Here is a 16,350-nt window from a genome sequence, read left to right on the forward strand (position 1 = left end):
CATTCATTGCATCTTTAAAGTCAAATGGCTGGCTTTAATACTTCTGCCGTGTCCTAGTATCTTTTACCAGATTGAAACTGTATAATAGCGGCATTTCTCTGCTATTCCTATTTTCCTCACCATCAACCACAGGCTCTCAGTGTTTTTGCACTCCGTAGCTGATTTCTTTGTTTTTGACTATTTCTTTTAAAAGGTTTTTCTTTTTTTCATGCCTTTCATATTTGTTTTTCTAAGTGCTTACAGGCAGAATAGTCAGTGTGATGGTATTGCAAACCCCTTTTTGTGAAAGTAGGCGTCAAATGACAGTTAAAGGTTTCATGAAGAGACCTAACTTTTTTTGGTGGGGATATACTGTTTTAGACTGCACAAAAGGAATTACCAGTGCTCAATCAAAGGGCCACATAAAATCCAAAGCAGCCGAAATAAAACAACAAGTATGAATATGCCAGTCTTAGAGGCTAATAACAAGTTATTTTCTAGCCCTTTCCTTTCTGTCTTTCATCTATCTTAATCTCTGATTTGACATTTGTCTTATGTTGTTTTCTCCCCCTTTTTTTCCTCTCCATATTTGTCTCTCTGGATCACGAGCTCTCCATTTCTCCCACCATCATTCTCTTTTGTTCTCTCTATCGGTGGGAGATGGAGTTAAGTGCAGCTGTAGGCCAAATAGCCCAGTGATTGGCTCTCACTTACTCCTGCCTCCCCAGTGCATTTGAAATCACTGATTGCAGACAAGCTAGTCTAAATCAAAGCTCTGCTTTAAGGAAAATTCTTTCAAGGAAAAGGGAGTCTGCTAAACCCATTCCCAACGCAGATCATCGCCTTCACTTACATGAAGAAACAATGTGTAAATTGACTGTATTTAACTGATATTGCTAACTGATATCAAATTATGTTGCTGCCCTTCAGATGCCCTGAACACAAGGAACCATCAGGTGATGTGCACCACCGTGAAAGTCCTGCAGCACCTGGTGATGTCTGCAGACAAGGTGGGAGAAGCTCTGGTGCCCTACTTCAGGCAGATCCTCACCGTTTTTAACCTCTTCAAGAACAAGAGAAGTGAGTCTCAGGCACCAAGCTCTGGAGTGTTTCAAGGACAGATGATGTGGGAGGTGTTTGTCTTTTGGAGCAGATCTTGTGTAAGCTTGTTCTAATATTGGCATGACTGCAGAGCAGCAGTCACGGGGGGAGGGGCATGAACCAGGTGATTTGACAGCCCTGAGAAATGCCACGTAGAGGTTAAGTGTCTCTTTTTATTTGAGTCCAACTAAAAAGGGATTCTGTTTTCTGCATTTTCTTTGCTGTAGACTCAAAGCTTCTGCCCTCGAGTCCTTTTTACTTTTCCTCCTTCCACTTAAGCATCCACTTGACAGAGAAGCTCAATTTTGTCTTTTCTGCTGTCAGTCAGGCGGCATTGTGCAGTGCTGTTGAGGAGGAGACTTTGTCCTTGCTCTCACTGAAAGGCTGCACCTGGGTGACACCAGGACCTGGGGAGATTGGCATCAGATAGGCAGGGCTCTTTGTGTGGCTGTGTCAAAGCACTTAGGATGGTGTGACATGATGTGGACCCATTGAAGGCTTAAAGGCACAACCAGCCCCAAACACCACAGCAGGGTGTGGAGACTGACATTGTGAATCAATCATCTAAACACAAGCTTTAACGGGAGAAAACACAAGGCTTTAGTCTCTTAATCAATATCCAATTTGAATCTGTTGTCTCTTTAATTCGCTTACATTTATCTGTTTGTTGAGATAGTGAGAAAAGACAAAGGAGGGAACAGGAAAGCCCGCCTTATTAGCGCACGGCCTTATGCAAATCTCCTCCGTAAATTAGCTGTCAAATCAATCCCCTAAACTGTTTTGAAGCGCGAGTTTCTCCGCCACACCAAAAGCTCCGGAGTCAGCCGGTGAACCTCACCATGAATATATCTGCCTGGTAGTTACCGTGGCGCTCTGTCCACCTGCCTCAACTGCTCCTCTGTCCTCCTCTGGCAGGCATCGATTAAATCCGAGCCAACCTCTCACCTGGCAGGCGTCTCTGCTATCCACCTCTTGAGACCAGCCTCTGCCAGAGAGAGGTCCATACAGCTGCCAAAGCACAGGGCCCAATCTGCTAAACAAGGACAGAGCTTCCTCTTCAGTAGTTTATAGGCATCCGGCAGAGTTTCTCTCCTGTAAAGTTTGACGAGAGTTGAGGCTGAAAATGTTACCAAAGTAAAGTATGTCGGTGCAAGCGAGCGTCTATATACTGTAAGTTCATAGATAGCTGGATAATTTCCTTGTGTTTCCCCCCCGATCACCGTCTGAAGCCTTAGATGAGCTGTCACAATTCATGTTCTGTTCTACCCACTCCCCTCTAACAGAGAAAGATATAACTTCAAATACAGAGAATAGATGCTTCCCTTTTGGGAGGGGGGAACAAACACGGTGTGAACTAGAACTAGAGTTCTTTCTGCCTAATCCACAAATATTTCAGGGTTGTTGTTCTCTCACAGTCTTTCTCTGTGTGCCTTTGTCTTTGTTTCTCTCTTCTGTTTTATGGCTTGTTTATATCAATATCAAAGCTTTCATTGAAGTCCATCTATTATCTAATATTACTTATATACACCTCCAGGTCCATCCCACACTCAGTCGGCTGTCTCAGTGCCTCAGACCGAGCCTCTAGCAGACAGGCACGATCATTGTGTTAATACAGTAGAAGGCACAGAAGGCCGGCTAGTTGTGTGTGGTAACTCCCACACTGTAACTCACAGAGCTTGCATGGCATCCCTCTTATCTCCTGCGCCACAACGGGACCACTGTCCATTTCATGCCAAATGTGTGTGTCTGTGTCCACATTTGTGTACGTCTGTCATGAATAGATCTGTTGTATCCCATATGCAGCTGTTGCCTTCAGTGCTTTCTGTCTCTCCCTGCTCACTGTTGTCTGTTTGCCAGCCTTGGGCACACAATGCTTTACTACACATCTATGACATGCCCCACATATACTTGCACATATACCATTGCACGCCGGTCCAGATGAGGCTACACAACCTGACTCTGTTTCTGTCTGCCCAGTTGTTCGAGCTCCGAATCAATAGGCTGACAGCCACTGCTGCAGGGTCAGGGCCACAGTTAGATATCACCGACATCTCATCGCGGGACAGATCCCTTAGGCTGTGTTCCCACGCTTCCGCTGTGTCGCTCCCACTCTGAGACAGGGTTGTGACCTGTTAAATTGGTCTGTATACAGCCCTTATCTGAGCCATTTTTCCAAGGTCAGAGACGGAACTTAACAGCCATCTCCAGAATGGACCCTCGGGTGTCCTTTCACTCAGACAGAGCGCTGGCCCTCTGACCAGAAGAACAGCGTTACAACCCACCAACCCACATGTTCAGTCTTTTTGGGGTCCAGGCCTCTGTCATTGTTCAAAGAGAGAAAAATATGCCTGTTTAACTCCGGGCTGCTGGCTGCCATTCTTCCCACTGTCACAGTAATGCGTCATTTTGAAGTGCACAATAATGAGCAATCACATAGTATCACCATCCTTGATGTACCCTTTTGTCTCCTGAATCAACGCTCTCAGCTTTTGTTTGCTTTGTGTCTTTTGTTTATCAACTGTTCTTTGTGTATTTGTCTACGTGTGCATGTGTGTGTTTTAGAGACAATGTTGAGGACAGTGTAGGAATTTCTCCAATACGATTTGCATGGCTCTCTTGTTTTCTTGATGTGATGAATCTTATCCCTAATGAAATGCAACAATGTTCCTTAAGAAGGAGAGATGTGCTCCGTCATCCAGCAAATTCCTCTTCTGAGCTCAAAGGATGGGAACTCATCTGCCGTACTGTACATCATATCAGGAAGGGACTCTGCAGCGGAGTAAACAACATCGAAAATATATTGCGGGGTTGTGAATGAAGATGAAATGTATGCCAGTACTGATTTTATTTAGTAGATTAGATGTTGGCTAGATCAGTGAATACAGATTCTTTATTACTAAATTCCACTTTTTCACAGTCGGTTATGTTACCTTATGATAAATAGGACCTGGTGAGCTGAGCAGATGTAAAGAAAACTATGAACACTAACTCGAGTTTAAATTTTTAAAAAGTCCTGCATACATGGTGTCTTTTCGACACAAATCACTTCTAGTGGGACCCAAAAATGGTCACTTCAGTGCTCGAAGCATAGCTGGGACGTTAAAACAATTCAACAGACTGGTTATTTAAATAATCACCCCACAGTATACTCCCTAAACATTTCTGCTGTTAAGTTGTGCATTTATAATTCAATTAAAATTAACATCGGTTTTCAGTTTACAGTAGCAGCCATCTCAAAGCACTTCTGATGATCCCCTATGAGCGAGCACTGGGGAGCAGTGGGAAGGAAGAACTCTGTTTTGGCAGGAAGACAAAGCCAGGTGCAGGGAGGGGCAGCCCTCTGTTATAACCGGTTGGTTATTAAGGGAAAAGATACAACTTAAAATAAGGACAAACTAAGAAGGACTGGCGAGAGCGAAGGATTTCAAACTGTGAGTTTATTGGGGATGGCTTATTTTCACAGCCAGCCTCAAGTGGCTATTTAAGTTGCATTTTTTGGACTTTCATATTTGCTTCATTTTTCAGCCCCAGATGTTGGTGCTTGGCTTCAGATGAAGTCTTCAAGTTCAGTTTTTTGTTCTTCTCTATCCATCCAACTCCTTTAATAGAGACAAAAGTGGATTTAACAGGGTGCTCCACATCAGTGGCAAGCATCTTGGTTGTGTGTTTATCGAAATTGCTCAATCATATAGCTTTTATATGCAGCTGTCGTATTAAAGCTGTTGTGTTTGGTGTAGCGGAGACTAAGCATTTAGAAATCTGTACGACCAGGAGGAGGGCCTGGCGTGCTCTGCCACAGTGAATGAAACATGAGCTCGCAGATTTGTCTGGTTCCCAGGGTAGCATTGTTGTTGTTGCCCTGATAATTTTCTTCGCTTATCTGTAAGGTGTAGGTCCTTAAACACCTATTCATCACTGACAAGCGCACTCTCGCTGTCTCTCTCTCTCTCTCTCTTACACACACACACCCACAGAAACACAGTTATTCACACTTATTGCTCACACACCAGTGATCTGGTTCATTTAGCCTCTTTTATCTTTCTGCTAGGAATGTGGCCAGCTATGATAGGGTCTCGCCCACATGCATTGCTGAGCCTACACACACAGACACACACACAGACACACACACACACTCTACAAGTTGTGATAGTGGCTCTCTGTCTTCTGTGTCTGGACAACTGGTGAGGTTTTTGTGTTGGTGACAGATGCAGCACTGTGGCTGTATCTTATCTCATGACCGCGCTCTATCTGAGTATCACATGACGTGGTCACAGGCACACTCACAGGTCACGTTGGGCCTTTTTTATTTATACGGCGGCTCAGTTACAGCCGATGTTTGGAATTGAATGGAAATAAACACGGGTAGGTGGTTCACCAGACAACCGCCACCCCCACCCCCTCCATCACACCCTGATACAAGGACATGGAGAGTCATGAGGAAGGAGACCTATTCCACTGTGTTCAACTATGATACTAAGAGAAAAGGCCATCTTGAGCAGAAACACAAGGAAATTAAATCCTTTTTTTTTTCCTCAGCTCATTTTAATAAGACAGAAGGCCAAGCGTATGCCTGTGTACTCAACCACCTGTGCTCCTGTCCACAATACAACATAATACTCCCATTTACTGCCACACCACTGCACTGTGGCGTGTATGATGTTGAAGCTAATTCCTGGGGATTCCCAGTCACAAACATTTGCTTTATTTAATGACCTTTTCCAGCTGCTGTTGTGAAAAATTAATTCACTGCCACGCTTTCGTTGTGTACATAGCAACGCTATGGAGGAGCCGCGCTCACACAAACACACAAAAACACGCACATAAGCCTATGCCCCCACTATAATCCATCATCTTCCACAGGCACGGAGAGCTCCTTTTCCCCCAGTGGACATCAGAACACACACCTCATCTTCAGCTCCTCTTTCCACATAGCCCCCCTCCAACTGGAGATATCTATCAAACCATCACATCCTGCCGAAACCCCTCCGCCATTACAATACGAGATGAATGGGAGAAACAGAGAGCCAAAAGAGAAATGGAAGAAGATATAGCATGAGTGAGCAAGAGATGAAATCCAGGTATACCGAGTTGCCTGTCCTTACCTGCTGCATTGTTAGCATGCTTCACAGCACATAATGACTTTTTTTTCTTTCTTTCCTAAAGCTTAAGAAAAGACACAAAGTTGAGGAAAATAGTAGAAATATAGTTTTATATTAATGCCGCCCACTCCCCCCATTCCCCTCCCGCCTACCTCTTTCTATCTCCCTCCACTCCAATACTCCTTGCGCCTGCCGATATGCCCACCTGTCTCTGTTAATTTCTATTGTCAGCAGGTCTGAGGCGGAGCAGCCAATCAGTTGCGAGCGTCAGCCCTTGGGCCTGCAGTCACTCCGCGGCTCCAATTTAAAGGTCAGCTGATAAGCAGCCAGATTCATGCATAATCTGGGCTGCTCCGCAGTCAGACAGGCAGACTGCTCAATGAGCATGCACACACACACATATCCACACCCAGCATACACAACTCATTCTCTTGGTCTGATCGACCCTCAGAAAACGAAGAAGAAGACGTATTTCACGTGCCCTTTTCTCGCCGGAATAAATGCCTGCCTCTATTGTTCCATCAAGCCACATAATGTACTTTTACTAATTGTTTGAGAGGAGCATCTCAGAAAGAGCCCGGCTTTATGTTTGTTGATTTGTTCATCATTTGGTACATAGTGCCTTTCTTGCGATGTGAAGCACTTAGGGGAATTACGGGATCTTTAACAAAGCACAAAACCTGGCAGTGCGCTTAAAATGAAATAGAATTTGGTTATTTAGACCAAAATACTCAATTTTGCTCTACACGGGCCTGATATCCACTTACGAGGACATTATACTGCTACTGTTCTATCAAAATTTTAAATGAATATTCTCATATGTGACTCTTATTTTTCTTAAAAAAAAAAAAAAAAAGGTAAAAAAAAAAAAAAATCTGGTAATTCTTTGTTTTTACATTCATTGGGCCCCAATATGCCCAAATATCAAAGAGAAATTAAAAATGCATGCTGTGGAAGAGTTCGCGTCTTAGGAGGTTAAGACTAATGTGTGACCCACCTGCCAGTAGGACACAAATGTCAAATTTAGTCAGAGCAATGAGTAATGAATAATATTACAAACTACCACCAGGGGAACCTGGCCTACACCCTGGGAATCACTGCAACAGAAGATGCAGAAAATGTTTTTAAGCTGATGGATGAAGTAGAATGGGTGTTTTTCATTATAGAAATACATCCACAGTAATTCCCTTCCCTGTGGTTCCTTGGAGTAGCTAGTTCAGCAATCTTCACTAAAATTTAAATCTTGGATATTTATTGGACAAGAATTTAGGCTCCAGATCAGTCTTCTAAAAGCTGAATGTTTAGCTTTTAGACAGCTAAGATCGGGTTACTGAACACAGTAACTTCTGCTTTGTAGATGAATGTGTAGGTACCGTATCCTTAGTGATGAAACATAAGTCTTCACTTTCAGTGGAGCTGCTCCTTTCATTCCCTCTAAATCCAAGAAGCACCCAATTACTTAATTGGATGAGTTATGAGGGTCCTTTCCTCACCCGATTCCCTCCCATCTCAATGAGATTAACACACTCTGTAATTAATGAATTTGGGGCACTTTGAAACGATTTGCAGGATTGTCCTGGCTCCGGGGGCCTGACATGTGTAACACAATTATCGAGTTGTCGAAACCAGACAAAAGAGTGAGATGAATAGGCCAGCATTAGCTGTGTTTGCTAAAAACAGGTGATCGTTCCAGTCACAGCCTGGATTAGATTCGTGGGCCACTTTGTTGTCATTCAGATTAGAGTGCATGTGTGACGATGGCTCCCGTGTATTCATACGTATGAATCCGCGTCCTCGCATGAGAATTTTTTGGGCTTCCTGACTTGGTAGTGGCAAGCAGAGCGCTCTCCTCCAGCTTCTTCCCACATCATCGTGTTTGACATCTCCGCGGGCAGGCAGCGACAGAGTGCTGGTGTGTGTGCAGACATTTGTCCGGCCCGCTTTGGATCAGCGTTCGCACCCTGCGTCAGGTTGGCTGTCGGCTTTCATAAGTGCACCTCCACGAATGGGTCCGCCGCTTGAACACGGAGAGAGAGAAAAAAGCACAGTTTTGCAAAATAAATAACAAATGGCATTTCTACAGGCTTCTGATTTTGTTGTCTCCGGCAAGGACACTCATAATAAACAATGAATAAAATAGATTTTATCACCTCTGTCTGGATTCGTGTGATACACCCGCATTTCAAACAGGTCACTGTTTGCAAAGCACTTGAGATTTTCAGGCGTCCCTGCTGTGGCAGTCATATTACATCTGCGACTGTCATTTTTTGTCACCTCTGTCTTCTTTCACACAGAAGTTCCACTTTAATGCGGCCAGGAAAACCACTCGGTCACCCATAGTCATTCTCACTGAACCAAACAAAGCCAGCGTAATGCTGCCACAGTGTGCCCCCCCAACCCTACCCCTTTAGAGACCCACACCCCATTACTGCCCCTTCTGGGCATATTTCACTGACAGATATACCCCATTATCTCATCATATGCCAGCCAGTCTCTGCACTGTCTCTAACTGATGTATTTTGCTCATACAGTCAATAACACAGCTTTTTTTTGTCATGTTTCTATCATACAAGAGTGGTATGAACACTGGAATTTTATTTACTTATACCATGTAGGTTCTATTTTATTCTGTTGTTTTTTATTTTGTTTTTTCCTGTTGTCAGTCTGTCTGATCTGTCTGTCCATCTTATCCTCATTTACAGCTTGAGGGAACTTTTTTCCATTATTTTCTTCATCAACTGATGTTCAGTCAAGATCATGGTTCACTCACAATTTTTTTTTTTTGTTTTATCATGACTCCAGAATTCATATTCCAATAATGCCATAATAATCAGCCTTATACAGACTCCAATAGATGGCTTTGGAAAATGTGAACGACAGCACATGTTATTGACTTTTAACTGTTTAATTTTCATATATTTTCAAGTTTTACAGCTTTTCATCCTGATAAAAGCATCCCTACATGGCCATTCATACTGCACCAAAGTAATAAAATAATACAATTTAACAATTAAATGACAGAAAAAGTCCTGTATGTTCCACTATTTCTTTTAAAAGGCTGTTTTCTGTGAATTAACAGAAACCTTTTGATTTATAATTACAGAACAGTCCGAGCAATGTGCTATCAAAACCTTTTATGTTGTTTTACACAATAATTTCTCACAATTTAAACTCAAAGAGTCATTCTGACAGATGCTTTTTTTAAATACAGGAACATTTCTTTATCTGCTAGAAAAACCTGATAAAGAAATGCTGCTTTTTCTTGCAATCATATATTGCAGGGATCAAATTAGCAGTTAAACTTCGTTTTGTCTACAGAAAGGAGAGTTTCACTGGTTCTGCCCACTTAGGATTAAAGTGGGCTATGTGTGGCCTGTCATGTAAAATAAGTTCCCTGACATAAACTGTCATCTGTAAGCTGCACGGTGTTAAAGACGTACATGAAACAAATCTCTCAAATGTAGCACATGACTTCAGTATTCAGCTACGAGCTAACGGTGTGCTCAGAAATCAGTAGCGTCACTTGAAATGTTTTTCTCCATGGAATACGCTTCAAGCGCGTTGCCTTTTCAGTGCTGCAACATTGCTAATGGTTAAATTTCATTTAATAAAGGAAATATTAATATTTAAATAGGCTGCTGGCGATGTACAGTATTATCATTTAGAATGCACATTGCACATTGTTTGCATAATTAATTCAGTGCAGCTTCATCTGTAAATAATATTGTTACCACACCAGTTGCACAGACACAGAAGACCATTATCAGGATATGTGTGTGTGCTTGCGTGCGAGTGCAATAGGGCACACTGTCACTGCTGCGCAAACACTGAGAAAATTCCCACTTTAGTGCCTTATTTACTTTCAGGATCTGTTCTGTCACACAAGCGTGAGTGCAGGATACACACACACACACACTTTCTGTGCCCTTCAAAGTCAATAGAGGGGATATAAACATCAACGTCTACGTCACACTGTCACGTGGAATGTAGAGTATGCAGTCTGCTTGGGATCATATTTTATAGGCAGATTCTTGACCTCTGCAGTGAAAGCTTTGCACATGCCGTGCACTTTCTAACATCTTCGCTTTGGAAACACAGGATCAAAAGATGTTAGGAGCATAAACAAAACACTGCTGTGGTGATTTATACAAATCCAGTATTCCTAGTTTTCTTTTCTATGTATGTGTTGGTGATAACAATGCAAGGTGGACCCTTCATCTAACGCCTTGCAACAGTGGCCACATAATTAACTTTATCTGACTTTCAGTACCAGCCAAGGCTTTAACATTATCTTTTATGCTCCGTGTTTGCTCCCAGTCCTCCTTTTCATAACCGAGCTGATGCATAGTTTTCGCTTTTTCCTTCAGTGTAGCCCAAGTGCTAAAAGCCTTAGCTTCTTTGTTCTGCTCTACTGTTGACCCAAGATAGATGAATTATTCACCTTGAGGTTTGTGGCAGCTCTTGTAACGTGCTGACCCGCCAACCCCTCTGCATGCCTGGGACACTTTACATTACTCCCAAAGGAGATGCATCCATGGTTCTCCTCCTCTCCCCTCAGCTTCTGTCTTCTCCACCACCTCCTCCCATCAAATATTTAGTCTGCGTGGATGGAGAAGCAAATCCCCAGCCTCTCTCGCCTCATTTCTCTACAAGCCTCGATGTTCTCCTTTACTGTGAACCACATCTATACTACACAGATGTGGTCTCACGGTGCTTTGATAGCAAACTGTTTCAGTATCTTCCTCTCACATTTTTCTTCAAAAAATTATTTTTTCTTTCATGGTTGTTTTTAAAAAAAACAAAAAAACAAAAACGAATATATGGAAATATGCTGCTACACCAGGGACATTTTATCTTAAAGGTCCAGGGAAACTTACTATTTCCTTATTCAAGGTAACTCAATGACCAATGACAAGTTAATAAGTTTCCATTTTAGCTAGTACTCTAAAGGTTTCACTTCAACAGAGGTGTACAAGGCTACTAAAAATACAGCATCTTTTAAGTAGTAGTACAATTCATCCCAAGGAGAATCGGTTTTTCTCAACAAAAAAAGTTCACAAAACAACAGTGACTCTGATGCAAGTGTAATATGTGGTGGAGCTGATGCTTCTACACACACAACTCACTGGAAAGAGGCAGCAGTAAGGAGGTGCAGACACAGGGTTAAATACATAAATCTACCCATAATCTTATGAATCATATGGAGTTAAATTTGAATTGTTTTTATTTTTTAAGCTAGGCTAAAATATGTATGTAATATGATATCTGCTGGCCTGGGGGCAGAAGGGGGCTTTTATTTGAGAGGTGACTCTAAAATAACACAATTCTCTCTTAAAGTTTTGAACACTTTTTCTTTTCTTTCGTTGTTTTCTGTAGTCTGAACTGGGTAGGGCTCATGGTCATTTGTGAGCTCACTCATCTTGGAGTTGCCTGGCAACCGCACCATGACAACGAGAATCCCGGACGTCACTATAGGCGGTCAAGAAGTAGACAGCCACGTGAACTTCAAAAGCAATGAAATACAGAAAAATGCTGCTACTGTTATCATTCACTCTTTGATTTTTAGTCTTTCTGTTAAGTTTTGCTACCCGTGAGACGGTTGTGGCTTATTTGCCAACGTATGTGTGTGGTGTTTTACTTCTTATGTGACTCATCTAACTCTTCTCATCTAATGCCAAAACTATTACTTCAACTATTTCAGCTCTGATTGTTGTTCATTTTATCATTGAAATCCAATTTTGAAGAAATCACTGATTTGAAACAAAAGTTTTAAGGCTATAGCATGCATATATATATATATTGTGTGTGTGTGTGTGTGTGCGTGCGTGCGTGCGTGCGTGCGTGTGTGTGTGTGCGTGTGTGTGTGTGTGTGTGTGTGTGTGTGTGTGTTGCACGCAGGTGAGCAAGCTCTGGAGTTGAGCTTGTGTTCAGAGCATGTGTGTTGGCCCCTGAGGGGTCACAGTCACTCTCTTGTGTTTGTCACCATAGTCTTTGTTTCCCACAGGCCTGCTATTCTGGGAAGAGAAAGGTCATCTTCCCCTCGGATACTGGCACCTTAAGGATGCTCATAACTGCACACTGTCTACAGAAGAAGTCAGCAGGTTCTCTGCTGATGATTTTTAGCCTCTTTGCTTTGTATTGTTTTATATTTGTATTTAGAGTAGAGAGTAGTGGAGGCAAACTTCTTATTACAGTAGGGTTCCCTAATTATATATTGTTGTGTTTTCATTTAGGATGCTGTGTATTTGCATCCATACATATGTGTGTGTGGGTGGCCGATGGCAAGCTGAAACAGATGCTGTAGGGTAATTTAAGGTAGACTGAGAACATCTGTGCTTATTGAGTACTGACGTATGCAGTAGTAGAAGCAGGGTCACTTACTTCCTTCTCTAGTTTTGTCTCCCTGTGTTTCCTGGACATATGAAGGCAAAGTAATGGGAAACTGATCCATGCGGGACCTCTTCCCCTGACCCTCTATATATAACAAAGTGACCCACCTATAGATTAACATGAGGCCTCCCCTCATTAGAAAGTACAGAGATTTTAAAAAAAACAACAACTTTGGTGTAGTATGAATTTCATCACCTGGCTCCATATGTGCGGAGAGATGGGACAGCTGCTTTTCAGCCATTGGAAAATAGCTACTACGATACACACCTCCAGCTTTAGGGGCGAATAAGAGAGGAAGCCATATGTTGCTGAAGGTTATGTGAGACCATGCAAATTGAAGCTCAGCTCTCTTGGTCACAAGAATGATGCTTTCAGCTTGAGAATTGTAGTCTGGCAGTTTAGTCGCTGATAAATGCAGGCAGCAGTGCATTGATTGGAGCATTAAAGCGGGTGCGCCACCTTTTTCTCGAGAGTCTCCTGGAAACTCTCATGACACAGCGCCCTATCAATTGGGTGATGTGCATATTGATTAAGTCAGAGATACTTTAGAAGTCCTCACCAACAGGATACGTAAGAAAGGGCTAGATTTCTTAATGCTGTCGGAACAGCTATAGATGATTTAGATTAAACTGCCTGCTAGCAAGTATGATGTGCTCAATATTTGTTTGTGAGTTTTAGTCTTCCCTGTGCGTAAACAGAGACTTGGGTTCCCATGTGGCAGTATTCATACTGCTCAATGCCGCAGTCACCGCAGGGTGGGCTTTTATTAAAGAGTTGTAATGAGTGAGAGCCATCATAAGCCAGTTGCCTATTGATTACCTATAAAGAGCACTCAGTGGAGACGTGCTGTGATCCATAGATAATGCTTTGCACAGGGAGGCTCAACTTACTCTGGTTCCAAACCTCTGCATCGCCAGCCACATCTCAAATTTTGTTGAGCAATTCAAATGGATCTGGCAAACAGGTTGGAGAATGAGCCTTTGCAGGCAGGAGTACACAGCAGAGTGGTAGTGAGTCAGTTTAAGAGATTAAACGTACTTACAATCAGCTGTTAAATATTTTTAAAACACAATTGCTATTTATTTGGTAGTTTGTAGCTCATTTAACAGCCACATAGTCATAGACCGGATATGGACTTGCTACAAACAGCAGTATCCCTGCTAATGCTGCCTCAGTGCTGGAAAAAGAATGACGTCAAAGCAGCCAGACATGTTTTTCAGGGCAAAATCAAAACCTCCCACAGAAAGCAGCTAACAAGAAGGCAATCAGGCAGAATAATGGAGTGGTAACAAAATGGGCTTTCAATTTGAACATCAGTGCGGGCTCAGCTACCGTACCAATAAGGCCTGAGCTTTGAAGTCACGACAATAAGACACACAGAGACTCGTGGGCATCCACATACACACAGAGCCAGGAACAACACACAGAATAAATACATTTATTCTTGTGTCAATAAAAAAATAAAAGCAATATTACATGTGAATGTTGCTATGCTAATGTATTCTGAGGCCTACTGCTAACAAACAGATGATTGATTGGTGAGTCTGTGACATTGTGCTTGTCTGTTTGTAAGACCACTGCAAGCTTTGCCTTTGTGACAAAATAGAACCGAGCAAAGGACGACATCAGTCTGGGAATGAATCTAAACAAAGTTTCCTTCTTGAATTTCTATTAGAGCCTAAATTTAATTCATCTTAGACAACGCACATAATGTCTTCCATATAATGTTGAGCAGAGAGGCAATTTCATTAATGACTTTTTCTATTACCCTAGAAAATGTTTGCATAGGCCTAATGGTAAAAATGCTCCTCTGTTATTGGAACTGTCTATAATTGATTTGACTGTCTGTGATTTCCACATTATTTCCCCCCTTTTTTATTTTCTTTTTTGTGTTTGTTTATCGCATTTGATAAATATTAGTTCTGTTAAAGGGTTTAATTAATGTATTACTAGCAATTACTACCAAAAGATGCTTTTGAGTATTTTTTATAATTGTAGTCCACCAGAATTTTGAGGCAAATGTTGGAATATATTGTTTTTACTGCTGTAGATCTTAATTGCTTTACATATTTTTGCTATCACACAATGACTAATAAAAATACAGTGCTAAAGATCATAGCTAAACTAACTTTTTTTAATGTTTTTGCTAGTTTACTCTTTTCTTTTCTTGCTTGGCTAACAACAGTATGGGTCAGACCGCTGTGTCACTGAGAAATTTCTCATTGTTTATCTGTTTCACAAGGTTAATGAACCATTTTTACAGAACAATCAGTGGAGTGAGAAATAAGTGGCAGTTTAATCAATTGATAATATTTTAAGTGGCTATATGCTGATTAAATCCTTTTTCCAAACGTGTCAGACCTAAGGTGAAGGGGTGTGGCTTTCCCCAAACAATTTAGTTTTTGGGCCTCATTTACAATATAACTGTGTGGCAGATTGTGAAGCATATAAGTATACTGCATAATGCCCAGTTATGAGAATTATAACCATCGCTATAATATCTTAACCACCCTCTTAAACATATAGCCCGCTAACTAAGAGCAGGGTCTCTGTGGGTTTGTGTGTGTGATTGCTGCATGATGCTGAAGCCTGTAAGAAAGACAGCTGCGTCCGTTCCTTGTACACAGACTCCAAGAAAGGGTTCTCTCTGCTGGAGAGGGAACAGTAAAAATGCATCATAATTTCTCAGTAATGACAGCGGAGCTGATAATGTCAGAGCTTATCAATATGAGCCTTAGTGTTTTAGCCCCAGTGCTTGTTTAATGCTGGGTTTCGGTACCCATCCCTAATCTGAGCTGATTGCTCTCAGTGGAGAAAAATATGGAGTATTCATTTTGTATGGGGGAGGGGGGGGGAAGAGGAGAGCGATGTTGTATTGAGACCAAGTGTAAACTGGCAAGATTCAATAGAAATTTTCTTAGAATAACAGCACTGTCAGTTGAAATCATAACACAATCTCTCTTGTTGTGAGTATTAAGTAAAACCATGCCCCGTAGCAGATTTGCTGCCAGACTTAATCAACTATTGTTTGATGTTCTCCAAACTAATGTTGTGGCAAACCTGGGGCTTAAAAGATTTAGGCTGGCTTGTGCAAAACTACATGTAAGGTACAGAAGGCTTATGCTGCAGCATCCACTGTTTTGTCTCTTAGCTATAAGAGAGCCGGAGGTGAAATATGTGCTCTACATCCCCATGACCTCTCACATAAAATAGATCCCCAATCAAAAAAATAAATCGTCCAAACCATGGTAATTAAGGTTAGGATCTGATTTAGAACAATTACAGATGAGTGAAGAATTAGCTATGATACCGTCATTTCAATGGCATTGACACTGCTATGTTTGCCAGTACTATAGGGGGTTAATGGGGAGAGAAGGCATGGCAGTGGAGCTGGAATGGACAGAAAACACAGACTATTTGTAAGTACAGCTACATGCACATGTCTCCCTGGGGCTGGAGGCTGGGTGGTGAGATTGCAGAGTCACCCCCATCACTAGTGATCCATGCACACAAGCCAGCACCCTCTTGACAAAACACACAGAGCAAGTATTGTTGCCACACGCAGAGACATACACACACATGCCTCAGACAGTTCATTTCAATGCAAATAAGTGTTCACCCCTCTTCTGGGAGGAGTTCTTGGCAGACTGCATTTTCTCTTCTCTATCATATGGAAGATCTAGATTGTATAGTGAGCTCTCGGGCAGAACCAAACAGCTATGAGTACATATAGTGCATCGCCTGCTTGAACTGATTTGCTGAGTTTTATGTTAAGTAGAAA

General features: G+C 42.0%; 1 protein-coding gene across 2 annotated transcripts in view; it reads left to right on the forward strand.

The window, feature by feature from the left end:
* The window catches only part of pacrg (PARK2 co-regulated), a 150,457-nt gene that overhangs the window by 89,147 nt on the left and 44,960 nt on the right, over positions 1-16,350 (forward strand). For both annotated transcript variants that reach the window (XM_080870751.1, XM_080870750.1), the window contains exon 4: positions 910-1,059. In XM_080870751.1, the coding sequence (XP_080726877.1) occupies positions 910-1,059 (150 nt within the window). The remainder of the gene's footprint in view (positions 1-909; positions 1,060-16,350) is intronic.

The sequence above is a fragment of the Rhamphochromis sp. 'chilingali' genome (assembly GCF_963969265.1).
Source record: "Rhamphochromis sp. 'chilingali' genome assembly, chromosome: 21".
In the NCBI taxonomy this organism is placed as follows: domain Eukaryota; kingdom Metazoa; phylum Chordata; class Actinopteri; order Cichliformes; family Cichlidae; genus Rhamphochromis; species Rhamphochromis sp. 'chilingali'.